The sequence below is a fragment of the Tympanuchus pallidicinctus genome, unplaced genomic scaffold (assembly GCF_026119805.1).
Source record: "Tympanuchus pallidicinctus isolate F22 unplaced genomic scaffold, pur_lepc_1.0 scaffold7, whole genome shotgun sequence".
NCBI classification, from domain to species: Eukaryota; Metazoa; Chordata; class Aves; order Galliformes; family Phasianidae; genus Tympanuchus; species Tympanuchus pallidicinctus.
Window position 1 is genome coordinate 2,368,523 of NW_026294791.1, and position 26,354 is coordinate 2,394,876.

A 26,354-nucleotide genomic window follows, 5' to 3' on the forward strand; every position below is an offset into this window, starting at 1 on the left:
GTCCTACCCGTGCGCGCGCGGGCGCCGCTAACGGCGCGGCCAAGGGCCCAGGGCTCGCGAGGGGGAGGGGCGGGAAGCGGGCGGGCCGAACCACTGCGCAGAAGTAACCCCCCCCCTTCGCGGCGGTGGATTGGTCCGGGCGTAGTCCCGCCTCTTTCCGTCTCCGCCAATCACAGCGGGCGGCGCGTGACCCCTCGCGGCGCAGTTCGAACGGAGCTGAGTAACGGCCGCTGCGAGGCGGGGCGGGGCGGGGCGGTCTCGTCTCCTCTCAGCGCTCCGTCGCACCGCGCCGCTGGGGGTCGGCGTCCGCTCCTCTTCCACATCCATGCAGTAACACGTCGGCCTCAGTGTTTTTTTCCACATACAACATAGCAGTCCCACAAGCTTTGTTTCCTTCTCGGAATTACGAACTGGATGCATGAAGTTTGCATCCCACGATGCTCGGTTTGGTTTTGCCCCACGATGTCAGAAACGTTTGAATCTTTTGATGTGAGAACTGAGGAGCTCCATGTGGCAGTGACACCTGTAGGCACTGGGCTGACTTAACGCCCCCCAAAGAGCCCCCCACACCAAGGCACAATTATGTCTGTGACTCCGCTGGAAAACGCCTGCAAAAAAAGTCTGAGTTTATCAGCAAGAGATTTTGCAGGATTTGTTTCATAACTGACTTTAAGCCATGCTCAGATCCTGGCTGTATATCCACCCCAATTTTCAAAAGGTTTCAGTCATAGAATCACAGAAACACCAAGGGAAAGACCTACAAGATCGTCCCGTCCAACCATCACCCATCACCAGTAGTTCTCACTAAACCACATCCCTCAACACAACATCCAAACATTCCTTGAACACCTCCAGGGTCGGTTCTCCACAGCCTCCCTGGGCAGCCCATTCCACTGCCTGACCACTCTTTCAGAGCAGTTGGAGAAGTCAGTTTTAGAGAAGCCCCCCAGGATCCCAATCCACCCCCAGCCCGCATCCCTCAGTGCCACATCCCCCACGGCTCTGGGACACCCCAGGGATGGTGACTCTTGGCAGCCTGTGCTGGTGCACTGCCACTCTTTCAAAGAAGAATTTTTCCATAATACCCAGCCTGAACCTCTCCTGGCACAGCGTGAGGCCATCACCCCTCATCCTGTCTCCATCTCCACCCTCAAGGCTACTTTTCCACCTCAAGATCTGCAGGAGACTGCACTGCACCTCTTTGCCAGCCCTTCAGCCTGGCACGCGTTTCTTTGCACCCTCCCTTATCTGGCTCGCTGTCATGAGTTAATGCAGGGAAGTCCTTCCAGCAGGATAGTGCCGGAATGGATCTGTTTAAATGCAAGAAAATGGCTTTCTTTTCTATATCTCTCCAGAAATAGAGCAACAGCTAATTAAATATTTATGGCAGCTCAGCAAGCTCAATAAAGAGGCTGTTGTCCAGAGCCTGTGCAGCTCGGTCCTTTCACAGTAAAAGAGTTTCAAACACAGCCCAAAGAGGGAGCAGGTGTGAGAGGCCGTGGTTGCAGACCTGAGACACTCAAATGCATGAAGTTATGTCTAATTCTACAGGTTTTGCAGCCACATGTTATAAAAATGACTGCAGTGGGAAACTAGAAATCTCCACAGACTCAGCCAAAAATAACCACGTGAATGCCTGGAAAGAATGGATTCCCAGGAGATGGGATTTGGGGGCTTTGGAGGAAGTCTCCATTACAGAGCACTGTCCCCTGCAGGGAGAAAGCCCCACAGCCTCTGCTTGTTGCTGAGTGACATGAGTTATAGCCTTGCAAACCTTGGGGCTGTATCAGGCTTATAAATCTGCCCGGTTCCTGTACTGTCAGAATTACTCTGAATTTTGTGAACATTGGTGAACTGTGAGCAGACAATGTGCTCTTTCAGCAGCCCCTGCCTCAGTCCCTGGGGTCACCTGGGGACCTCAGCGCAGGAACACCAGTAACCTGCCCCAGCCCTGCAGTGCTTGTACCAGCAAAATTGATTTCAGTCTATAGCAATACAGCTCTTGGTCCAATGCCTTACGGCAGGAAGTGTAAGAAACCATTCACAAACATGAAAATACTGAATATAAAATTTGAAGACAGACTGGGTTTTTTTGGTAGGGGTGGTACAGATGAATATTTAGGGTGACCCTGCCCCCATTCACAACCAGACTGAAGCATGGAAACAAATCATCCAAGGCACTTGGCTGCCTGGGAAAGGAAATCTGGCTTCCCACAGTCACCAGCCTGGGGCCCTCTGAGCCTGCAGACGGCTCCCATTCCGTAAGATCCTTTGTTCTTTCCGAGGTTCCCAACCCACCTCGGTGATGGGATGCCTCCACCAGCCCCAACCAGCAGGGCTGGCAGGAGGGGAACCCCCTCTGCAGCCTCCTCCATGGGAAACCTGGCCAAAAAGTTTGGCCTGAGTGTGCGGCCAGACGTTGGAGGAAAGCCTTCAGATTAGGCATCCTTACAGATATAGGAAAAGCAGGAAATAATAAATCAGAGCTTGCCACAGCCCTGTAAACTCCGTGGTGAAGCCTGCAGTGAGCTCCTCTTTGTTCAAGCTTCCACACGGCAAACTTCTGCTGTCAGCCTGAACCACAGCACATGAGCACAGAACGAGCTCTGCAGCAGTGCTCTCCTCTGTGCTGCAGAGTTTGTAATTGCTGAGATGGAGATCTGTTTCAGGATACTCACAGCCTTCACTCTCATTTCTCTCTCTTAACCTGGGACAAAGCACAGCTGGATGAAATCACTGAACTCTTCAAGTTACACATGCAGCTATTATACCAGAGAAAATAGTAATTACCCCCACAGCATAGAGATAAAGCAGATTAGATAGTAACCATATCAGTATCTGCCTTTGTGCACTGAAAATCTGCGCAGTGTGGAGGGCTCTGCAGGTAGATCCAAGGCAGAACATTTTTTCCATGCATCTTTCTGAAAGTTCAGTTTGGCACTGTGGAAAGAATGATGTTCCGTAAGCAGTCTCACTGCTTGCTTAGGGGTTTTTCCCCCCATCTTATTTTCTGTCTGGGCATATTTTATTTCACCATGTGCAGCTTGCTGCTCAGATTAATGTAACATATGGCTCCACAGCCTCACTGGTAGCAGAGGAAGTGCAGCTTTCCATTGTGGGCTGGAATTCAAATGAAAAGCCAGGTGCTGTATTACAAACCGTAATTAAAATAAAATGAAAATCTCTCCCTGATTGTGTGTAAGTTGGGATAGCACCTCCCAGAGCTGCAACATTTCAGAAAGCAGAAACCAAAGCTTCAGAAGATCCCAACGCTGTGCAGCCGTGCACCATCTGCTGGCCACATCCCTGCAGACACACACACACACCTCGGATTGATTCCATCAGCCTTCTCAACGTGGATGGTACCTCCACATTTACAGAGGTGAGGCCCTCCCTTACACAGATCTTCTCTTTATTTTTAAATCAAACTCAATGTGCTTCTTGCTGGAAACAGGGAGCTGGAGCAGAACGAGCGATGCTTGTCAGGTTCCCGGCCCATCCCAGACAGTATATATTCAAATCGAACATGGTGCTTTGTTCCTATCAGAAATACCATGCTTGAGGGAAGCAAGCTGAATCATCCTGGCACAAGAACTTCATTAAGATGCTAAGATTTGCGGTAATTGAACAGATCAATACAATAGGAAAGGCGTTACAACAAAGGTGCAATGACAGAAGGACCAGGGTGAGAAAGAGGTACTAAAAAGGAAGATTGCTTACCCATATCAGAAGATTCTAGGTTCGCAGAGGAAAGTTTCACCAAGAAGAGATCTCCAGGGTGGCAGTCAGCCCTTAAATGAGGTCTGAGAGAGGTGCAGCCAGGCTCCACCCCTTCTGGTCACACATTGCCTTCACCTGTGCTCCCAGGGCTGAGGGGGTCTTTTCACCAGGTGCTCCATCAGTGCTTCAGGCTGTGACTCAGCGGTTCCCATAGAAGACTTTTGTCAGGATATAAGGGAATATTGTTTACAGTAAGGGCAGTGAAGCAGTGGCACAGAGTGTCCAGAGGGGCCGTTGTGCCTCATCCCTGCGGACGCCCCAGGTCAGGGATGGGACTGAGCACTGATGGAGCTGTGGGTGTCCCTGTTTGTTGCAGGAGAGTGGGGCCAGATGGCCTTCAAAGGCCTTTTCCAACTCAAACAATTATCTGATGCTATGGTTCTACAAAGTGCGCTCACGGCCTAACATAAGCAGCATTCAGAGATTGGGGTGATGGACAGGAGCAGAAAGCAGAACCATAAAAGCAGATTTTTGAAAAAAAAAATAAAAATAAGAAGGATAATTGTACTTTATAAGATCTATTTTTATCTGAAGTAAGAATTTCCTTTTCTCTCACTAGATTTGGGGTCTGTAAATGGATGTTTTGTAGCTGACTTCCAGCTGCACCAATGCTGGCTATGCTCTACAGAGATTATGCTTGCAAAGACATAGCAATTTTTAGGCCATGGGGTTGCAGCCAGTGGATTTGACAGGCAGGCTCCTGTATTGCATTTGAACATCGTGAGAGCGATCCATGCACCACGAGGAGCAGAGACATTTCTTATCCCTACCAGTGGACCAGCACGGAGTCCAGACGAGCCCTGAGCACTGTGGTGTGTAGGGTTTGCTTGGAGTGTCCAAGGGCTGCGCTCGTAGGGAAACAGCTCAGGTGCCTGAAGTACCATGCTCAGCCTTGCGTGGTCCACAATGCCTTCCTAAAATGAACCTCTGGGTTATTGTGGGTGTCCCTGTAGCACCACGATGCTTTGTATGAGAGCTCGTTGCCTCTTCTCCCCCATCAACCAAGAGGTGGCTGTGAAAGGCCATTACAGCAAACGAGTGAGCGTGGACGAGGCATGATTTCTGCATTTGCAGACCATAAAAGGCAGATTTGTGCACACAGAGGAGGGGGAGCAGCCTGCAGAGACACTACAGAAATGGATGCTGGCACGAGCACAACATACTATGGAACAGTGGTGATTTTGTTCTGCTGTTCAAGGAAGACTCAGTCGCATCAACCCCTGCACAAGTCATTACAGATGACGGTCATAGAATCATTGAGGTTGGAAAAGACCTCCAAGGCCACCTAGTCCAACCCCAGCCCACCCCACCATGCCCACTGACCACGTCCCTCAATGCCACATCTCCACACCCCCCGTGCTGGTGACTCCCCCACCCCCTGGGCAGCCTGTGCCAACACATCACCACTCCTTCCATCCAACCTGAACCCCCCTGAGGTGAAGGGGAAAAGCTCTTCCTCCCAGCAGAAGGCAGATGGGGCAGGAGCCTCATCCAGCTCCTGTCCCTCTGCAGTTTGGAAAACCCATTGCAAAGTGAGGGCAAGGTCTTCTGGGGGCATTACTCCAGTTTCCCCAGGAACCTCTTCTTTAGCATCCAAACTGCCGCCTGTTTAAGGGGAGCTGGCAGGCACAGCTTTCAGATGGGTGACGTTCTGCAGTTTCTGCATGGCACGCACCACCTTGGGTTGTGGCTGTTAGAGTTGCTCGCATGGAAAAACACAGCTGTGAGCATCCGTAAGTTATTAAGCAGCCTGGAGCTCACCCAGTGCTTCCCCACCTCTGCTCCCTGCTTCTCCTGCCCCTGCCCCGGTCTCTCCCCACCCATGGGGGTTACAGCCAACAGGGATGGGCCGGTCATGGCCTTAAAAAACACATTGCTAGAACTAGACCAGGGCTTCAAAGACTGTAGGGAGCCAAATTTTTGTTGGTGGTGTTTCTCCCCTCCCAGGTTAACCTTTGAATGTGTGACCGCAGGGTCTTGGGCAGTGGGGCCGACCCGACCTCTGGCAGTGGAATTTCACCCAGCAATTTCTGCAGTGGGAAGAAACCCTCTGAGCTCCTTGTCTGGCTTCAGAAGTAACTCGAAGTGCCTGTGGCATTGATAGATAAACATTCCAAAAGCCCTTAATGAGTCATGACCTCTCCTAAGAACAAGCGGACCCGCCAAGCCCGAGCTGGGCAGGGGAGCGTGGGGACGTGGTGTGGGATGGGCTTGGGATGAGGGACTGAGCATGGGATGTGGGACTGGGATGTGGTTTGGGGCCAGGAAGGGATGTGGAACTGGGGTGGGATCTGGGGCCAGGGCTGCCTCCTGTCCCCAGCTGTGACTCAGACCCTCCTGATTCGGGGAGTGGATGTGTCCTCCCGATGTATCCGTTTGCTTGAAATGCTGCTGTTCCCCTGGGTAAAGAGGGATCACAGAAGTTTTATGTGTTCTCATTTCTCATTTTTGGTTGCATACATTTCATAGGTCCTTTGTTTTCAAAATATCGAGCAAGTAAAACCCAAGGGATCAAATGAGGGAACTGATTTGTATTTGGTTTGCTCAAAACCCTTTTGTTTGGTACGTGCTGCCAACCCGCTTGCTCTGCAGGACACGCTCACAGAAGTGCATGAAGCTGTGCATTGCTTTGCTCCTTCCCCCAGCCACCCCCACGGCTTTCATTTTTCAGTACTTTAATCTCAGCCCCGGGGAAATCAGACCAAAGCACAAGTTCAGCTGAATGTCAGCAACCACAAAGCGCTTCCTGTAGGTGCCCCGAGTGCCGCAAAAGCACCGTGCTCCCATCGCAGCTCAGCCGGAGGGCTGGGGACCGCTCACCGCAGCGCATCCTACTGCTTTCTCCTATCCCTGAACAGGCAATGCCATCCCAGCCATGTGCTGCCACATGAGGAACGTGGAAATCATGTGTGAAGAAGCTCAGCACCCCAAACTCTGCGTGCATTTGAGGTGCGTGTGCCGTGTTATCCCACACCTCAGTGCGATTGGAAGCGGGTTGGACAGCACAAATCCTGCAGCCCCACAGTTCTCCTTTATCTGCATCTGTGCAAACGGGATGAGTTGCCGGGTTAGAAAAGTATGAATAAAATGTTTAGAAAAGAAAAGAAGAAAAAAAAAAAAAGAAAAAAGGGGAAAAAAAAAGAAAAAAGGAACCCAGCGCAATAAGAAAAGAAGAAGAAGAAGAAAAACAACAACAGAGAAGTGCCTTTCACCCCTCCCGCAGCAGCCGCTCCCTCCGGCTCCCTGCCCCGACCCCCTCCCGGCGGATCGCGGTGCCCGGCCCGCCCCCAGCCCGCCCCGGCCCGCCCCAGCCCCGGCCCCGCCGCTTCCCCGGGCCCGGCCGCAGGAGGCAGCGGGGCCGCGGCACCGCCGTGCCAGGTAGGGCCGGGAGGGGTGTCGGGGGTGCCGAGAACGGGGAGTCCGGGGGTGGTCGGGGAGCGGCGGAGAGCGGGGGGGACTTTAGGGGCGCGCCGGAGGATGCTCCGAGGGGCGCTGGGGGGATGCCGGCTCAGTGCTGGGGGATGCTGCGGGGGTGCGTGAGAGAGCGCTGGGGGATGCTCCGGGAGTGTCCTTGGGGGTGTCCGGCCGGGATGGGTGCTGGGGAGCGGCGTGGGGGCTCCGGGAGCAGGCGGGACCCCGAGCGTCACTGCGTGAGAGCGGAGCTGCAAGGCGGCACAGCCCTCCCCAGCCGCCCCGCTGCGGTTTTGCGAGCCCCAACCCAGACGGAACGGCGGCCTCTCCCCGTTCCCACAGAAACTCTCCTCGCCGTCGCTCAGAGTGCCCAGCAGAGCTCGCTCTCCCTTACCCCCCGAGTCTCGTAGGGCCCGTAGGTGCAGTACCCCATACAGACAGAATTGAGCGCTCCCTACAAATCCCTGAAAGGAGGGTGTAGCGAGGTGGGGTCCATCTCTGCTCCCAGGTAACAGCTATAGGACGAGAAGTGATGGCCTCATGTTGCACTGATGGAGCTTCAGATTGGAAATGGGGAGAAATGTTTTTCTCCAAAAGCACGGTAATGAACTGGCACAGGCTGAGCAGGGAGGTGGTGGAGTTACCATCCCTGGAGGTGTTCCTGGGCCGTGGGGATGTGGCAGTGAGGGATACGGTCAGTGGGCATGGTGGAGGTGGGCTGGGGATGGACTTGATGGTCTTGGATGTTTCTTCCAACCTTGATGACAGTATGGTTCTATGATTTGCGGCTTGCTCAGACTGAATGCTGTGGTGCCACAGCATGGTCAGAGCACTGAGGTCTGTGTCCCAAGTATGTGGTGGAGGCATTGGGTGATGGCAGAAAGCTGGTGATTGACTTCCAGTGCAATGCAGTAGGCTCAAGGTGGGAAGGTGGCTGCCCTGGGCGCAATGGTCCCCTTTCCTAGGACTGTCCTGAGTGGGGTTGTCTCATTCATCTCATTTCTGGAGGCGTAACTGTGAGCTATGGGACATGGTGCCTCAAGAAGTGTTTCTTTTTTTGGGATTGAGGAGTGATGAGGTGGCAGCTTTGTCAAAATCACCCCAAAACTGGAATATGAAAGTATAGGATCCTGGTGCTACATGGGCCCCCTCCTTTCCCAGTCTGAGAATTCCCAAATTACTTGTGAACAGCAGTGACGGATCCTGGTGCTGGGGAGAAGCAGGGCTCTCTGGTACAGACCGTATGAATCCCGTAGGATCCCACTCTCCCACCCTGGAGCATGTAACAGGACTTGTGTGATGAAGGTTTTGTCCCACAAGATTTGGGTTTTGTCCAGTCCCAGGGAATCGGTGACCCTGGCTGGGGCGCGGGAGCGAGAAAGTTCAGCTCCAGCTTTCACACGCAGCCATCTCTGTGACAAAGCCGTGGGGAGAAACCAGATGCAGAGAGCTCCTTCTTAGCCCATATTTATTTTAGGCCTCGGTGGAATTGATGATTCCGGAGGCTGCGAGTCCTACGCATCTGAGGTTTCACATGAAAACGAAGCCGGACGGAGTTACTGTGGTTATTATGATAATATACTGCCAAAATGAATGGGTTGGTGGAGTCAGTAATGTGAAACAGAGTGGCTCCACTCCTTTGGATTAGTTTGTTTTAAATCTGGAACTTCAGCCTGTTCGTCTGTTGAATGTGAGCCTCAGAGAGTGGCAGTGTGCAGTGGGGGCTTGGTAAGAGAATGTGGGGAGCCCTTGTTGGCTGCTGCCTGCAGGGAGGTGGCACTGGGAAGGGTGGGAGATGGCACATCCAGGCCCCTGTCCCTCAAGGCTGATGAGCATAGGAAGCTTTGTACGTTGCTATGGGTTTTTCCAGTCCCACCAACTCTGGGTTTCATCCCTGAGCAGGCACTTTTTGCACAAGACCCCTTCTTACCCTCCTCCATCCTTTCCCCCACCCCAGCACTGAGTTCCGCACAGCAAGTGGCTGATGAAGGGTGAGGCAGGAATGCCTCTTCCAAAACCTGGGCTGGGTGGGTCACCTCCACACCCAGCTTCCAAAACACCCTAAGGACCCTTTGGTTTTCATTAGGAACCAAAGATTTTTCCAGCCTGGCTTGTGCCTAAGCTCAGGCTCATCCATGCAAAGTAAGCCAAGGGTGCCCCAAACCCAGGCCGTGCTGAGGGCAGCCCTGCTGTCCTGAAATTGCTACCAGCTTTTTGACCACATGGATGGTCTTGGCTTGCCCTAGGGTGAGAAGATGGAAAGCAGCAGCTTGAATGGGGCCAGAAGCCCCCAAAACAAAGGCATTGGAGCGAAAAGAGTAAATCATAGAATCATAGAATACCCCGAGTTGGAAAGGATCATTGAGTCCAACTCCTGGCTCCACAATAGAATCAGAGTGATTAGAATGCCAGAAGAGAGGCGCTTCTGACCTCTGTCTGCTTTCTGACATTGGAGCGCTTTGGATTCGTGGTTTCAATTGACGTTTGGATCACCTGGCTCTGGGAAAGGAGACTTCAGGGAAAACATCACAGGTTTCAAGGAATGTGATAAAATCATGAGCATCACCCGAGGTTTTTTAGGACTGTAGCTGGAATGAGCTGAAGGTCAGCTCAACAGAGGTTATCAATGCAAGGGATGAATGTGAGCATTTTCCTGTGCCGGTGAGCCATAAAAGAGGCACAGCTGGGACATCCGATACCTCCCCGTCTCGTCCTGAACTGTCCCTAATGGACACGCTGGCAGGGAGCTCGTTGCATTTATTAAACAGCAATAAGCAGCTTTAATAAAATCAGTATCCGCCGTCTGACGGGGTGCCTGGAGAGGCTCCTGGCGCAGACCCTGGCCGTGATACTCTTTGCAGCACTGCTGCTTTGGGACATTCAGGTTTCTAGGATCAGCAGCCAACCCTCAGGACCGAGAAGTTTTCAGACTTCTTTTTCTCCTCCTCCTGGAAGGAAGCTCCTTCCAGCAGCGCACTGGTTTTCTTCCTTTGCAGTGAAAACACGTTGAAAAGCCCAACAACAACTGTTCCCACGAGGCTGTGTTCATGTGTTTGAGCGCGGGCGTTGTGCAAGTCTGCAGGCCGCTGGATGGAACGCTGCCGTAACCCTTCGGGTACCGCGCATGCTGAGGACGAGCACAGGGCTCCTGCTCTGCTGCTTTGTGCCCATCAGCCCCACCAGCACTGAGGAGGGGATGGGATTCTTTCTGTGAGGTAGAACCGGCAGGGATGGGGAAGGACAAGGTGGTGGCTTGGAGCTGCTTGGCACCATCTGGGTCCTATCATCTGTGGGGGCAGCCTTTGTGTGACAGCAAGCAGCTCTCAGCCAGGACTTCTGTCCTCCATGGCACAAGGTATGAGCTGACCGTGTCCCCAGTGTGCAGGACCATCCGGGGCCATCAGTTGCGGGAAATGTGTGCCCTCCTCCTGCTCAGTGGGATGCAGCCCACGAGGATCCAGGTCTGGGCACCCAGCTCGTGCATTGCACCTTTGCTGTCTTAGAGCCATCAAGAGTGGCCAGGCATTGAACAGGGAAGTGATTGAGTCACCATCCCTCGTGGTGTTTCAGAGCTGTGCGGATGTGACACTGAGGGACATGGGCAGTGGGCATGGTGGGGGTGGACTGGGGTTGGGCTTGGGGAGAGCTTAGAGGGCTTTTCCAACGCCGGTGATTCTGTGATTCCATGAAGCACCAGCCCAGTTGATGTGTTTCGACTCCATTCATTCATTGACTCCACCGGAATGCAGAACTGAAGACCTTCAGTCCCATGGGGATTCCATCTGGCCCGGGCTGTAGGTCTGATGCGTGTAACTGCAATAAGGAAATACTCCAAGTAAAAGCTTCCTGCGAGGTCTTTCCTATGGGAAGAAGGAAAGAATTCCTTGAGGCTCACTTTAAAATCAGTGCCGTACAGAAACGTATCGAGTTTTACATCATGCTGCTCCGTATAGAGAACAATCAACAAACCCCAACGAATTTGCTCAAAAAAGATGCAAGGTGCAAGAGTAGCTAAAATATGAAAATCTGACCCAAAAGAGTTAAAGTGAGCAGTGAACAAGCTCTGAGGATTGCTCAGAGCCCTGACTGCAGGAGCTGTGGGGAGAGCAGAGCCATGCTGCAGGACAGCAGGGCTCATCCCTTGCTGTTCAAGTTCGCAGTGACCCCGGCCTTGGGGAGCACTCACAGGAGCGCTGCTTCCGTTCTGCCCGTTTCCAGGCTGCCTGCTTCCTGCAGAGGCAAAACCCTTCTGCTTTTCTTGAAGCTGCATCTGCTAAAATCCCATGTTGCAGTCGTGTAAGCAAAGTGAGCCTGACGGAGTGCCTGCGGCTCTGTTTTGCAGACATTAAGTGGCTCCATGTGTTTCTTCCCGACTGACACAATCATTGGGATTGTGCTGTTGGTGAGGAGCAGTGCTGGCCCCACTCCGTGCCATGGGTCCTTGCTGAAAGCCCATCCCCAAACGTGGGCTGTGTGAGGGTGTGGGCACTTTGCCTTGGGAAGTGCCAAGTTTTGGAAAGTTCAGTGCTGAGGCTGAGGGTTGTTTCCTGTTGCAAGCCTGGGGGTGTCAGCAATTCTGCACAACCCTGCAGAGCCCCAGCGGCTGTGAATTGCAAGCATAGGGGAGCTGCCAGGCTCGAATGCCAAGATCATTGGGCTGGGGTCACTGGGGTGCCTGGCAGCACTGGGCTGTCCCTATCCTGTCCCTGGCCCCGGCCCTGCAGGGCTGCAGCAGGATTCATCCTTAATGCGGAGACCTTCTGCGGCTGCTAATGAGGATGCTGCCTCTTAATTGAGGCAGCTGCTGGTGTGTCCCCGCCAGGCGCCAGGCACAGTAGCTGATGGATGTGCTCAGCCTGCGAGGTGCAACGTGCAGGGAGCCAGCCGGGGCACGGCAAGCAGCACCAGGTATAACAGGAACTGTGGTGTTAATCATTGACCGTCTCTTAAATAATGTCTCTGATAGAGGGGACAGCCCTTGAGCAGCACTAGGTGTTTTTGTGCGAAAGAGAGACGTGCTGTGAAGAGTGGCTCGTTGCATGCAGCAGGCTCGGGCTGTCCTCGGGAAGGTCACAGGAGATCGATGCTCTGGTTTGCTGGAAAATGAATCCCTCTTTCGTGCTCCTTATCATAAACTTGTGTTTGCTTTTCCAGCAAGGTCGCTGGGGTGCTGATCAATGTCCCAGCAGCAGGCTGGGGGCTGGGAGGCATCCTGGGCTGTGCAGGAGGTATGAGAAGTAGTGGGACAGCTGCTGTCCTGGTGTTGGTTGTCCTTCTGCAATGAGGTGCCAGCGTGTTGCTGCAGTGCAGGAGGAAAATGACAGAGCTGAAAAAGATGTGGTGTTGTAGCTAATGAGATTGCGTTACTGCGCTGCTCCGCGGGGTGAGTTATCTGCTTGGGTGCTGTCACAGGGTTAAATGCTGTTAATTCAAAGTCACCAGCAAGATGCTTGCAGGGAAAGAAACCCGTGTCTTCTATCTCGGTTATTTGCTTTGAAAATCTGTTGCTCTTGGCTCTGTTGCTGAGGGGAGTGAGGGAGGGAGCAGCAAGAAACAGGGGAAGGGAGGGAAGGGTTAAAGAAACAATACCAGGCATGGCCATGAGGCAGCACTGGGCACTTTGAGGGGCAGGCAACTAGGTGCCTTCGGTCTGTGCTGCTGCCTTCCTGCTTATTTGCCTCCCCGGTTTCCCTTTCTGTATATATATTTATGGCTGACTTGAGAACAGAAATGCTGCTCAGACCTGCACTGATCCTCCCCTAAAAGCTAAAATTCAGCACTGCAGCGTGTGTTAATGCTGGTGTCCTTTGGGTTATGCAACATGGGAAGGGGCAGGACATACAAAACACAGCCCAGCTCAGCACAGTGGGGCCTGCAGGACAGAGACTTACCAGAAAGTGCTGTCCTCCCTCAAGCCTTGAGCAGGGGTTCTCAGGGCTGGGAGGTGAGGGCAGGCTGTGCACGAAGCATTGCCGTGCGTGAGGACATCACCATGCTTGAGGACACTGCTGTGCACGAGGCGATTCTGGAGTAGGTTGGTCGAAAGGGAAAAGTGACAGCATCAGTTTGGACTGCAGAGTTGGGACCCAGCCAGCTCATGAACGAACCAATTAAGTGTAATTATCTAGATATTTAAAAACATCCTATTGCCTGGCTTTCTTTTTTCCCTCCCTTCAAATAAATGACTTAGAAGAGTGAAATGTAACTGGTCGGACTGTAGCTGGGATTCATAATTGCTCTATAATTGGCTGTAATTGGAAAATAAAAAAAAAAAAAACATTTGAGGGAGAGGTTAGTGTTCATTTTGGCACATGCTGTTTGTTGGCAGAAGGAAACAGAATTGCCTTCTATAGTGAAAGTGTGGTTAATTTGGCCGAAGTACTGCAGCAGGCTGAGCTGGAGGAGGTGCCAGCCCAGAGGTGTTGGGAGCACTGATGTTCTCTGCAGTGGTGGCCCTACAAGCCGGCTATAAACTGGCAATGAACTTGTTTGCCCTAATAAAGAAACTAATTGTTTCTTCAGAAGGTTTTGATCCCTCAAAGCATTCATCCCTTGGTAACAATACAGCAGGATGTGACTGCGTTTTCCCTCTGGTCTTTGTTGTAGTTAATATGTCCTTTCCATATATCCTTATCTGTACTGTGGATCCATTTATCTTGCCATGTCCCTATGAAGAAAGTGGAGATACAAAAAGCAAAAATAAGAAAGAGAATTTAGAAGATGCAGAGCAGAGAAAAGCAGAGAGCAGAGCTTCTTCTGAGCCTGAGAACGAGCAAGTGGTCTCTGGGACAGTTCTGCTGGGGATGCTGCAGAACTGAAAACGGAGAGCAGCACGACCAGTGTTAGATAAGAATGGCACTGGGAGAAGCGAGGGGCAAAGGTGGGCTGCAGCCCTGGAAGGGGAGCTCTGGAAGTTTAGCCAAGTGCTAAAGCTCTTATGAAGACAAAATATTAAAAGCAGCAAATGAAGTCAGACCCTGACAGTTTGATCAATTAGGTGAATGTGAGCAGGGTTCTGAAACGAAGAGTCCCAATGTCCTTCCCAGCAGCTGAGCAGGCCTGGTACAGACCGTGCTGCGTGTGCCTGCCTTGAAAACCTGTTGTAGCTCAGTGATCAGATTGGAGGATAAGACTTTGAGCTGCTGTGAGATGTGGCCAGGAACCACATCAGAAACTTGAAGGAAAATCTTAACAGAAAACCCCACTTTTGCAGCCAAACCCAGCTGTAGTGCTGAGATGTTCCATGAGAACGAGCTACCTGGGAGCTGGCTGTTCCTGCTGGCGAAGGAGCCACTGATTCCAGCATGCCTAGAAGCACTGAGCAGCCCAGCCAGGCTGTAGAATGTGGGAAGCGAGGGGTCCTGTGGAGATGTGGGAGCCTTTCAGATGGACTTGGTTCAGATCATGGGGTATTTTTAAATTAAAGGTATTTGTTTCTTTTTTTCCAAGATTGGCTCATCTGCCCCAGTGTGTCAGAGGATGGGACACTGACAGCCTGAGCAGAGCACACCATGGAGAAGACAGATGGTATGGATGGTTCTTTGCTCATTTATTTCTTGAAAAAAAAAGAAAACCATATAAGCCCTGAAGTCATTTCCTTACCAGAAAAAACAGTAAATTAACCATTTTCTGTAGATACGTTCTTCTACAACAAGGAGACCAAATTGCATCATTTGTGCATTACCTAAACCACAGCAAAGCCTGTGTGCAGTTCTTGGAGCCCTGCACAGATTTACCCTCCCATCACTGGCAGACCTGCTCCTGCTCTGCTCCTGGCTCTGCCTTCACACCTGCCTTCCCAGCAGGGTGTTTTCCCTTGATCATTCCCATGATCTCAGGCAATTTTGGGCTTCCTCAGTGCAGCGCTTCCGCAATTCACCTCTGGAGAATCAGGTCTGAACTTGGAGGTGCAGCATCTCCATGAGCATTACGATGAGGAAGCACAGCCCCCTGGTCTTGTGGTGACCTTTGGGCCAAGGAGCCAGTCTTCATTAAATTAGCAGGTCATTAGGCTGCTGTGCCTAGGGTTTGCCCCTAGAGCTATGGCCAAGGATGGGTTGAGGTCGGAAATGAATGGGCCGGATGAAGGAAGTGGTAACATTTCCCTCCTGCTCTAAACCTCCATTTCATTTTTCTGTTTGCTTTTGATCTACCAACATTCTATCTTTTTTCCTTTCCTTGTGGTTGTTCCAGCAGCCGGCCAGCCACCCCTGCCCAATGGGGATGGGGAGCAGCCCCGCAGCCTCCCCTACTCCTTGGAAACACCGTACGGCTTCCACCTGGACCTGGACTTCCTCAAGTATGTGGACGACATTGAGAAAGGGAACACCATCAGGAGGGTCCACATCCACCGCAAAGCCAAGCAGCCCAAATTCAGCACTCTGCCCCGAAACTTCAGCCTGCCCGAGAACGGCTCCCACGGCTACGCAGCCTCTGCTGGGCCTGGCTGGCCAGCTGCCACGTATCGTGCACAGCGCAAGGCGTCCCTGGGGGCAGAGGAGATATCACGGGCCCCGCTGCCCAGCGAGGAGCCCAGTTACCGCAGGAAGGCTCTCCTGGCCGAGACGCGACGGCACGCCGAGCTGCTGCACTGTGAGGATGAGCTGAGGGGGCGGCCGCAGCTGCTGCGGGCATCCAGCCTGCCGGCAGCGCTGCCACCTGGCCAGGCCCCGGCCGGCGATGGCTGTGTGCCATGTCCCCTCCGTCCCAGTGACAATGGGAGCTGCCCGGAAAGCACGTTCCGTCCCATGCCGCGTTCACCCGACGGCATCGCCTCGCTGCCATCTCCCATGTTGAGTCCTGGGGCAGAGTTGGCCTTGCAACCAGGGAAAGGTAGCCTTGTGCGGGACGTCCCCAAGGAGAGGGCACAGCCCCTGTGGCAGGGCCAGCACTCTGCCGTTCAGCTACAGGTGGTGGTGGAGAGCCGGGGCGAGGAGGGTGATGCCAGCGATGCCACCAATGGTAGAACCCTGGTCTCAGCCTCATCAGGTACCCTCCAGCTTGCAGATGAAAGCACAAACCTTGGGAAAGCAGGGGGAAGCGTAAGTGAAATTGCTGTGAATGTGCTGAAGGAAGGTGAGGACAGGTGTGCCCGTGCCCAAGAGAAGGAGGAGCGAGGAGGAGATGCAGGAGAGTCCGGTGGGATCGCCGCATTGAAGCGGCACATTGCTGTGCTGGAGGAGCAGCTGGACAGGAAGAGAGAAGAGCTGGAGCAGATCAGAGCAGTGCTGAAGCAGCAGGATCATAAAATAAAGGAAAAGGAGAAGAGCATTCAGTTACTGGCCAGCTCCAAAGCCCAGCTGGAGGAGCAGCTGTGCCGGGAGAACACGCGAGAGGACGCGGTGTCTTCCATGCGGCGTGGCAGCATTCTGCAGTACAGCGACGCAGCAGTGAACACTGAACTCTCGTATGTGAATGGGTCCAAGCAAGTCCACGATAAGGGCATCAATGTAAATATCCCACTTTCCACTAAATCCATAGGATGTAGCATCCGCAGAGCGGACAATGGAAACTTGCTGGCAGCGGAGCACAGTGCTCAGGGGTGGGTTGATGCTGGCACCAGTGGTGGTGGAGACGGACACTTTGCCAAGCTCTCAGAGACTGCAGCTGGCCTGGAGCCTGGCCTTCATGCCCCGGGCTTCACCGAGCTGAAGATCAGCGAGCAGCTCAGTGATGACAACCAAAACCAAAGGAATAGCTGTGACACCCAGAGTCTCGCTGCTCATGCAGTGGCTGCGGAAAGTTATCGAACAAAAAGAACTGGCTCAAGTGCAGGCAAAAACGAGGCAGGCGTTGGTGAAGACAAAACTGAAGATGGGATGGGAGAGGAAGCTCTCCCTGACCCCAAAGATTTTCCTGCTGTTGATCCCATAGGCCAATACGTAAAGAAAATCCAGGAGCTGCTGCAGGAGCAGTGGATGTGTTTGGAGCACGGCTACCCTGAGCTGGCGAGCGCTATCAAACAGCCGGCCTCTAAGCTCAGCTCCATCCAGAACCAATTAGTTAATTCCTTAAATTCGTTGCTGTCTGCCTACTCTTCGCAGAGGCCAGCAGATAAGGAGAATTCAAACACGCACTATCAGCAGCTGGGTAAATAACATTGGCATAGGTTTCAACATGTCCTGCTGAATCTCTTGCCATCTGATGGAGTATTGGACAGGTGCAATGTGGTGGAGCTCAGTGGGGTGCTAGTATCAGAGAGATTGGGAATAGCCCCTCCTTGGAATGTGTCTTTGAAAAAGGCAGATCTCTACACATCATAAGCTATACAATCTTAAAATAAAACTCGTGTAAGAGCTGATAAAGCTGTGACTCAGTTATACACAAGATCATATCCACAACTGGCCATACTTGTGGCTATTCCATCAAATAACCTCGCTTGCTATTCCTCTCAATTGGATGTCTTAATTTGAAAGAATATGGGGATCAGATGTTCATCTGGGGTAAATTAGCATGAAGTTCAGCAGAAACAAAACCAATTCAAGCTGACCGAGCAACCAGGTTGGGAACAGACCTGTCCCCAGTCACACAGCTGTTCAGCTAGAATAATTATATGGTGCTGAGAATCACTGAATCATAGAATGGCTTGGGTTGGAAGGGACCTAAAGGATCATCAAGCTCCAACCGTCCTACTGCATGCAGGGCCACCAACCTCCTATCTGATAGTAGAATCTAAAACCAAATCCCTGTTCACTGTCAGAAGGACTTTGCAAATAGATAAGTGACCCCTTACATGCAATAATAGAGAGGCTATTCAGACTCTGATGGAAAGATTTATCTGTGTAGTATTATAGGAGAGGTTGTAATATTAGTACTGAAAAAAAAAAAAGATAAAACATTATAACATTATTACGAGAGTAAGGCCTGCTTATATTCACAGAGCACATATGTAATTCCCAGCTGTATATTTTGTATTCACAGCCACTTGAAGATGTTTGAGACCTGTATGGTAAAGATGGCACGGCAGGTTCAGACTGTGGCTGGGTGCATCCGCATTTTTGCAAGGCATAAAGAATCCTTTAAGATGAAGTAAAAAGATGCTTACAGCTATGATTTCTAGCTTGTTGCTGCAAGTTGGGAATGATCACTGATAACTATGGCACATCTGCTTAATTAATCTATTATTTTGTATTTTGCTAGAAACCTCACCAACCACAAGTCTTAAATCTATCATGAAAAAGAAAGGTTATGGCTCCCATGCAGGAGGCAATGGGACCAAAAAGAATCTTCAGTTTGTTGGGGTAAATGGTGGGTAAGCATCCGTTACGAAGATAAAACTGCCTTTAATGTGTAATGCCCTCTGTATTGCTGAAGAAATTCTTTTTCTCCTCTTTTCCTCTCAAAACCTTTTGATTAAAAGGCCATTTGAAATGGAGCCTCTTTCCTCCCTTCTTTAACCCAGCACTGATAACCTGTAGTAACCCTGCCGACAGGCCCAGGATGATGGTGCTTTCAGGGCAGTGAGGGACCTCCCTGGGGACTGATACTCTGTGCACACCAAACTCCTGGGGCTTCCTCCAGAGCCCAGCTGAGTCTGTGGGAGGCTTCCCACTAACTTTGTGGGGTTTGGAGGAGGCCAGCTGTGGCTGGGTGGGTGCGCTGCCACTGAGTTGCCTCTGCAACAGCCAACAAAAGTTGGGCCAGGAACAGAGAAAAGGCCATTTCTGTAAATGAGGACTTAATGTGGTGGGAAGGAGACCCCTATGTCAGTTGTGCTCTGATAACCATTCCCTGTGTATCTAGTAGCTAATTTAGTTTGGCATTTTAGCTAACTGGCTGCAGCAACATGTGCTTTACATGTGTTTCTAAGAGCAGCATGTACCCCTGTCCTACCAAGGAATACTTGGTATTGGAGAGGGCAGAAGGCATTTTGCTTTCCCTGCGTGAAGCTCAGTGTGCAAGTCTGAATGTCGGTTTCTGCTCATCTATGCTTCTCCACCCAGTTTCCAGCTCTGTGGCTACAGCTCATGGCTTTACTTGCTCCTGTTGAGTAGCACTTCTCCTAACAGCCACTGAAATGGCACAGTGTGTAGCAAGCAGAGGAGTCCTGGCTAATGTTGGAATTGTTTTGGGTTCGTCACAGCTGAATGCATTCTCACAGAAGATACTTTTGATATGAATGCTTTCAGACAACCACAAGAGGTCTCTCTAGCAGGGCTGCTTGAATGGTGGACTCAAGTCCATTGGAGCTGCACGCATGCTTTTGTTGGCATACTGCCTGTCTTACCTTGCCAGAGTCCACATAGTCCCTGAAGTAACCTTGCCTGCTGCTAACTGATTGCTTCTATCATGCACCTGCTGGTTTAGGAAGCCAAAAAAGACTAACCCTAGGTCTGGCTGTGGCTCTACCTTTGTAACTCGCATATCGCTCTGGGCTTCATTCAAGGCCCATTGGAGTCAGCAGGTGTCTTCAATGAGTCTTGGTCAAGCCTTGCGTTTGTAGGTGGGGAAGGAGTGAATAACATGTGGTATCCCCAAATAGCTACGAAACAACTTCAAGTGAAGACACAAGTTGTGAAGACAGCCCGTCAGATGGGGACGTGGAGAGTGACACAGAGAGAGGAGCTGGTGGTCTGGAGCCCACAGAAGAGCAAGGTGGAGGTGGAAGCGAGGGAACTTCATCTGGGACCTCCTTGCAGGAGACACAAAAAGACGATGACCTGCAGGAACCTGGGGCAGAAGCAGCACCTTGCACTCAGCACAAGGCCGACAGGTAACCAGAAACCAAGTAGCAGTTGTGTTTCCCATAACGTTTCTAAACCCACAGGTCATACGGCGCTGTGTTCGGTCACCCCCAAGGGGCTGGGGACAGCGCTTCGTGTGCTCAGAGGAAAGGCAGTCGTTGGCTTCCATAGGCACTGGAAAAGACTTTAAAGAGCTAAATATTTTTGGAGTTACTCCACAATCTAGTGGGGATTGATTCAGGCCCCACGGTTGATCGTGGAAAAGGCGGAGTGAGTCATGTTTGGTGAGAATTAGCTCATTTCTTTCTCCTCAAGTAAACTTTTTAAGTCAAGTTCCTTGCAGATTCAGGGATAAAAATTCTTTTTCCAGCTTTGGGATTCTTGTAAAAGATGAAGTTCCTACAGATTGGGGTCTGTAGACTTAAAAACTTAGAAAGATGCTTGGCTGTGTACCTAAAATCTATTTCAAGTCAGTGGGACAACTTGTATCCCTAAAGTTAAGCGTTTAAACAAGCATTCAAAGTATTCTGACCTAAGCTGCACATTATCCCTCCTTCTTCAATGCCACTTTAAGTTCTGCTTCATGATAGACTTAACAAAGTATTTTCCCTTTAGATGCAAACCCTCTGAAGATTTCCTCGCTGCCTGCCAGCTGCTCAGCCAGCACCTCTCTGAAATCAGGACCACCAGTGACCAGCATCTGGTACAGATATTTTTCAATCAAATTCCAACTGCAGTTCCCACTCTCTGTTACCTTTGATTGTCGTAATGTTGCACTGCAGGCTGTGCCCTGTCATTCCATGGCCAGCTGGGTAAGGAGATGGGACAAGATGGAAAAAGGAGATGAAAGCTTTTTCTGCTTACTCATTCAAATTACCACAGGAAATTCCTTTCCCCCTCGAGTTAGAACAGCAGTCACAAAGCCACAAGCTGAATACTGGATGGAGGATGCCAGCGTGCAGGACGAGGCGCTGGGGCAGCAGCAGGTTTGCAGGATGACACACCTCTGCTCTCCTGGAAAGGGACATTAGCACTGCTCTTCCAAATCCATGCTGTGCACCATTTTCTCTCCTATTTTTCTCCATCTGAACATCAAGCAAAGGTGCTCATCCCCTCTGAGAAATGGCAGTGCAAATATAGTTGCAGAGAGACTCCAAGTGACTGATCAGCTCTAGTGGCTGCTTTGAGCTTTAGTGGTGTTTGGCATTTTTTTTAGGGTGATGCTCCCCTGAGGTGCTTTGCTACATCAGGGGGAGAAGAAGAACACAGTCCATGCTATATGGGGGAAGGTACCAACTGCAGCCTGGCTGCTCCAGAGGCTGCTGGAGGATAGCAATGGCAGGGCCAGTGGTTACTGTGGATTTGAGATGGGAGAGCAGTTTGTATGTGTATCACTGCTTTTGTTTGGGTGAGAGGAATTCCTTTGAGCTAGGTTGGCTCAGGGATAGGTACTCACTGAGGATGCAGCATGCAGTAGGAGGGCAGGCAGGGTGCCAGGCTCACCCACAGCCCAGGGGTAACACTGACGTTGGTGTTCACAGCGGCACGTCCTCAGCACCGTCTGCCAGGAGTGGTTCCGCGTGTCGAGTCGCAAGTCCTCCAGCCCTGAGCTGGTCACGGCCTATCTGCAGGCACTGGGCACCATCCAGCCGCAGCTGTTGGAGGCAGTGGTCAACATGGCCGACAGGAACGGCAACACGGCTCTTCACTACAGCGTTTCCCACTCCAATTTCACCATTGCAAAGCTCCTGCTGGACACAGGTAGGAGCAGCAGCTCTCTGCTGAGCAATGGCTTTGTTGGGTACGGGTGTGGAAGTTGCTTTGAGCTGCTCTCCTGGTGGGGCCCTGGTAGGCAAAGCCAGGCCAGGGGGTCCATCAATGGTCCCAGATATAGCAATTGGTGAATGAGAGCCAAGGCCCTCCCAGGAAGTCTAGTTGGGAGCAAAGCAAGGTGGGACAGAGACAGGATTGGGAACCAGCTACAACCAACATGCAGTCGTGTAGTTGACATCCAGTAGACTGGTGTGGAGCCAAGGTCTATTGAGGAGACACAGCTGAGCTGGAGACCAGCACCCTCCCACGTAGGTCAGCTGCAGGCCCATAGCGTGCATGAGGGTCTCAGCTGAGGCTCATCGAGGGCATTAAGGCTCATTGGTGTTCAGGGCTTTGGGAATGGCTCAGGGTAACTGTGGATGAGGGGTTCCCTGGGATGGAGCATGTGCTGTTCAGCCCAGCCAGTGGCTCCCACAGCTTCTTGTAGCAGCCAGTGGCACGCTGTGGCTTGGCACAGGAGGCTCAGACCCCTGGTAACATAACAAACCCCACAGCACCACAGGAAAATTGCATTTTAAACTATTGAACTTTCAGCTCACGCGGCAAAGAAAGGGACTTTCAGCTGAGATTGTACTGAGGGGAAAAATGCACGCACTTTCAGAAAGAATAGGGACACTTTGGCCTCTTTTCATGGGCAAGACAATCTGCTAAATGTTAGGAAAATGGCATATTATCATACACATCTATGCAGCCATTGTTGCTGCTGCTTGCAGGCAGCCCCAGGAGCCTGCCCTGCCCCGGATCACGGGAGCAGCGTGCTTCTGAAGAGCGTTTGCCAGTGGGATCCTTGTAGCTGGAAACTGGCCCTTCAAGCTGAAATTAAACCAAATAGAGCACTTGAGAACAGCACGAGGAAGAACTCCTAGAGTAAAAAGTGCTTTTTGCTGTGAAATGCGTCCGTGTCTTCAGCGATTAACTGTAGAGATACTGGGTGGTGTGCTCCACCACGGGGTGATCTTCACCTTTCCACTGCTCCCTCGCTTTAGGAGGTAAAACAAACAGCTCCAGGCCTAGGGGCTGCCCAGGGCATATGTCATACCGTATCTTTTACGGAGATATAATTTGATTATGGTCATCAAAGTTAATTGAGTTGACCTCAAGAATTAAAATGAAGCAACATATAGCACCAAAGCTCATTCAATGCCGTGCTCACAAGGCCATTAATGAACAGATATTTAATGCAGATAAGGCTCGGTCCTGTGTCACTGTGGGACCTCCTGCTGGGTTTCCTCATTGCTCAGTCAGATCCTTCCCCTCAGCCAGGCAGCACTGCTGGCCTTTCAGCCACAGCCACCTTCCCCTTTCCCCCGCACCTCTTTGTTCTCCTTCCCTCGGCTCCCTCCTTGCTGGCCTGAATCCTGCTTGTCCCCCTGCATCCTCTGCCAGGGCTCTGCCGCCTGGATCTGCCGAACCAGGCGGGCTACACGGCCGTGATGCTCACCCCGCTGGCGGCTGCTGAGACAGATGAAGACATGGCTGTGGTGATGAGGCTGCTGAAGGAGGGGGACGTCAATGTGCGAGCCGCTCAGGTGTGTTGGGTGAAGGGCAGCCTGCCTTTGGGGATGTATGTTTGGCAGAAACGTTCCCAAACCCAATCTGGCCAACCTGTGGTCCATCTGTGTGCAACCGCAATGGCCAAATTCCTGTTAGTCCCACAGCTACCTGGGCTGGAAGAGGAGACGGGATCTTCATTGAGGGTTTGGTGAAATCAGAGCGAGTGCAGCACCAGTTCAGACTGTGGCTGTGAGAATGAGGGAGTAACCTCCCCTCGTGTCTCCGGGAATATCTCAGGGGATGTAATTCCAGTGCCTCGTGCTGAACGAACCAGGCAGTGGGTGGGAGCTGTTGTTTCCCAAAAATGACAAGAGCAACCCCAGCACAACTGCAGAGTGCCCACCCCACAGCTCCCTGCAGCACCAGGTGAGAGCTGAGTGAAAGCTAAGGAAAGTGAAGAAGGTTGAATGTTTTGCAAAATCCTTTTTCTGAGCTAAATAGTTCAAATCTGCAGCGCAGGGAGGGGAGGTTGGGGCAGCCATTTTGCTGTAGATTCACACATCTGTCCCTGAGATAGCAATGCCCTCATCCAACCAGCCAGCTGTTAGCGCTGAAGAGCCCAGGAGGGCGATACGCTGTAAAGGACTGACCTGAGCTGCGTGTTCTGCAGGGAGGGCAGACGGCCCTGATGCTGGGGGTGAGCCACGAACGGGAGGCCATGGTGCGGGCCCTGCTGGCCTGCCAGGCCGACGTCAACCTGCAGGACGAGCAGGGCAGCACGGCGCTGATGGTGGCCTGCCGGCAGGGCAGCACCAACATGGTCAGGCTGCTGCTGGCCCAGCCTGGCTGCCGGCTGGAGCTGACAAACCAGGTGAGGTGCGCTTGGGCCCTGCACAGCGTGATGCCGGCTGCACACACGTGCCGTGGTGTGGCTGAGCTGATTGAGGCCAGGCTGCCTGCTTTGGGCCCGGTGAACGTGGCTAGGCTGTGTGCCGCTCACATCAATACCGCCTGTCCCTCCTGCAGGATGGAGACACAGCGCTGGCCATTGCCCAGAGGAGCGCCCACGAGGACATCGCTGCACTGCTGCACAGCGCCCAGCACGGCCCCGGCGACTGAACCCAGCATGGAGGAGGCAGAGAGGGAGAAGGGCAACCAAGCTGGGGTCACTCCCCTCATTAACCCTCTTTTGTACCCGCATTGCCACAAACGGCTCAAATTCCGTTTCTGCATTGCCCTCTGTTAACACTCGCTGCACAGCCCCAGCGGGACAGCAGCCAAATGGAAGGAGCTGTTCCAGCCTTCACCAGGGGCTGCCCTTTTAATTTAGCACTTATCTGTATTGCATTTAACTTGTAATTTGTGTCCTAATATTTATTATTAGCTCTCCCCGATGTAGTAGGAGGCAGCAATTGTTCGTATAGGAAACAACAAACACAAGTCCGATGGATTACAGAAAGTATAACATCCTATTTATGTTTGCTCACATGGCCTGATGTAAGAATTAAAAATTAATGCTGTAGGAAATTATTTGAGTACAGCAGACATTGTTTTGCCTGGACTCAGAATTATCATACGGCTCTTATTTTTTTTCTAATTAAGTTTGAGCTGATGGGAAAATGAAGCCCACTGGTTTGCATGGAGCCCAAACCACTCTGTGAGCACGGGCAGGGATTTGGCGCAACATCCTCACCCCAGCTAAGAGCAAATCTCTTGTTTTCAGCCGATGGTTGGTGTCTGCTTTGTTTGCTTTCATTCCACCATGTCTTTAGGTGGAAGCACTCACCCCTGCCTTTTTTAACCCCATCCCCCAACACAGTTACCTCCCCCACATATGAATAAACCCAAGTTAAACTTTGACCTGCGTCTGCTGTTGTTCCTGCTACCCTTGGTAGGCCAAAGGGATGGACAGACAGACTTCCATAAGCAGAAGAGCCTGGAAGAGAGCCCCTCGCACACTGCACCCATACACACACACTCCATTAAATCACTTTTTAGCTTCTTCTGTCTCCACAGCCTCACAGCCTCCGGATGTTTGTTTTCATTCCTTGGCCTCAGAGTTCCTTCTTCCCTCTCAAACCATCTCCCGAGGGATTGCTCAGCCTGGGATATACTCCTGGAGCAGCAGCCCAAGTACTATGGAAAATATGGCAAAACTCATGCAAACAGTGCTGGGCCCCTTGGAGCAGCTCCCATGTGGCAAATCACCTGTGGGGTTTCAATGCCACCAAGCACCAGAGCCAGCCCAAATTTCTCTATTTTGATATCATGGTGGAAATCAAACTAAATATAGCCAAGCAAAAACACATCCCCAGCACGAACTCTGAGCAGTACAAATGGAGACAATTAACTCACAGCAAGGAAAGAAATTAATCTAACAATCGTTGCAGGCTCACCATTGAGGAGCTGATTAGCTACAAAGGGAAAGAATGATGAGAGCTCAACTGCTTAGGATTTTTCCACTCTCATTATGGGCACTTAGAGAATGTCTTTCTTCGGGGAGCAAGGACCCCAACAGCCTCATCTGGAGCATCTCCATAGCCTTTGGAGCCATACTGCTCCACAGCCCTCAGGGTTGCAGTAGGACTGGAAAATGGCAATTTGCTCTTTTTTTCTCACGTACAGATAAGCCTTGCAGAAAGCCCTCCAGCACTGCCTTTGTCCCAACGCATGTGGGCCAGGAGGTGTCCTGGGGACACCCGGGTCATCAGTCCCTGGTCCCCATGCACAGAGGGATGGTGGTACCCAGGGGTTGGTGGTACCCAGGGGTTGGTGGTACCCAGGGGAACAACAAAGCCCCTGCAGGGCTTAGGGACCAATGCACAGGGGCTGCTGCTTGGGTTGCAAGGTGGCATCCAGAAATTTGGGGAGGCAAAGAGCCCCGCAATGCTGTGATACCGGCCCCAACACATGTGAGGAATGGAAGCTCCCCGGCCACAGACTTCATCTGCACTGTAAGGGTGCAGACAATTCCTGGCTATCGGCTCAAGCCCATAAATCTTAGGAAAGGGGTGAAATCACCGCAGCACTTTGCTAACATTGTCCAGGCTGCCGTCGATGTAGCAGTTGGCTGCTGTTAGAGCTGAGCTCATTCCCAGCGCTGCGGCCTCCAGCTCTCCTGCCTCCCAGCACAGCGGCACAGGGCGAGGGGCG

At 51.9% G+C, this 26,354-nt stretch overlaps 1 protein-coding gene across 6 annotated transcripts; it reads left to right on the forward strand.

Annotated features, from left to right (window-relative positions):
* The first annotated feature begins 7,081 nt into the window (after positions 1-7,081).
* On the forward strand, positions 7,082-25,061 carry KANK4 (KN motif and ankyrin repeat domains 4). 6 transcript variants are annotated; one of them, XM_052666811.1, is made up of 10 exons: positions 7,082-7,158; positions 14,641-14,718; positions 15,385-17,280; positions 18,331-18,442; positions 19,673-19,903; positions 20,490-20,577; positions 21,416-21,635; positions 23,094-23,236; positions 23,872-24,072; positions 24,228-25,061. In XM_052666811.1, exons 2-10 carry the CDS (start codon positions 14,703-14,705, stop codon positions 24,318-24,320), a joined length of 3,000 nt encoding a protein of 999 aa, XP_052522771.1. In that variant the 5' UTR covers positions 7,082-7,158; positions 14,641-14,702; the 3' UTR covers positions 24,321-25,061. The 6 variants fall into 6 exon arrangements, 5 of the variants coding, with proteins under 5 accessions (XP_052522771.1, XP_052522773.1, XP_052522772.1 ...); XM_052666813.1 differs by having other exon boundaries at positions 15,388-17,280; XM_052666812.1 differs by lacking the exon at positions 7,082-7,158 and adding an exon at positions 12,333-12,574 and having other exon boundaries at positions 15,388-17,280.
* Positions 25,062-26,354: the final 1,293 nt, after the last annotated feature.

What these genes read in the sequence shown, in the direction of transcription:
- KANK4 (XM_052666811.1), top strand. An exon ending in CACGCACTATCAGCAGCTGG is followed by an intron (nt 17,281 to 18,330) that starts GTAAATAACATT and finishes GTATTTTGCTAG; the next exon opens with AAACCTCACCAACCACAAGT. An exon ending in TCAATGTGCGAGCCGCTCAG is followed by an intron (nt 23,237 to 23,871) that starts GTGTGTTGGGTG and finishes CGTGTTCTGCAG; the next exon opens with GGAGGGCAGACGGCCCTGAT.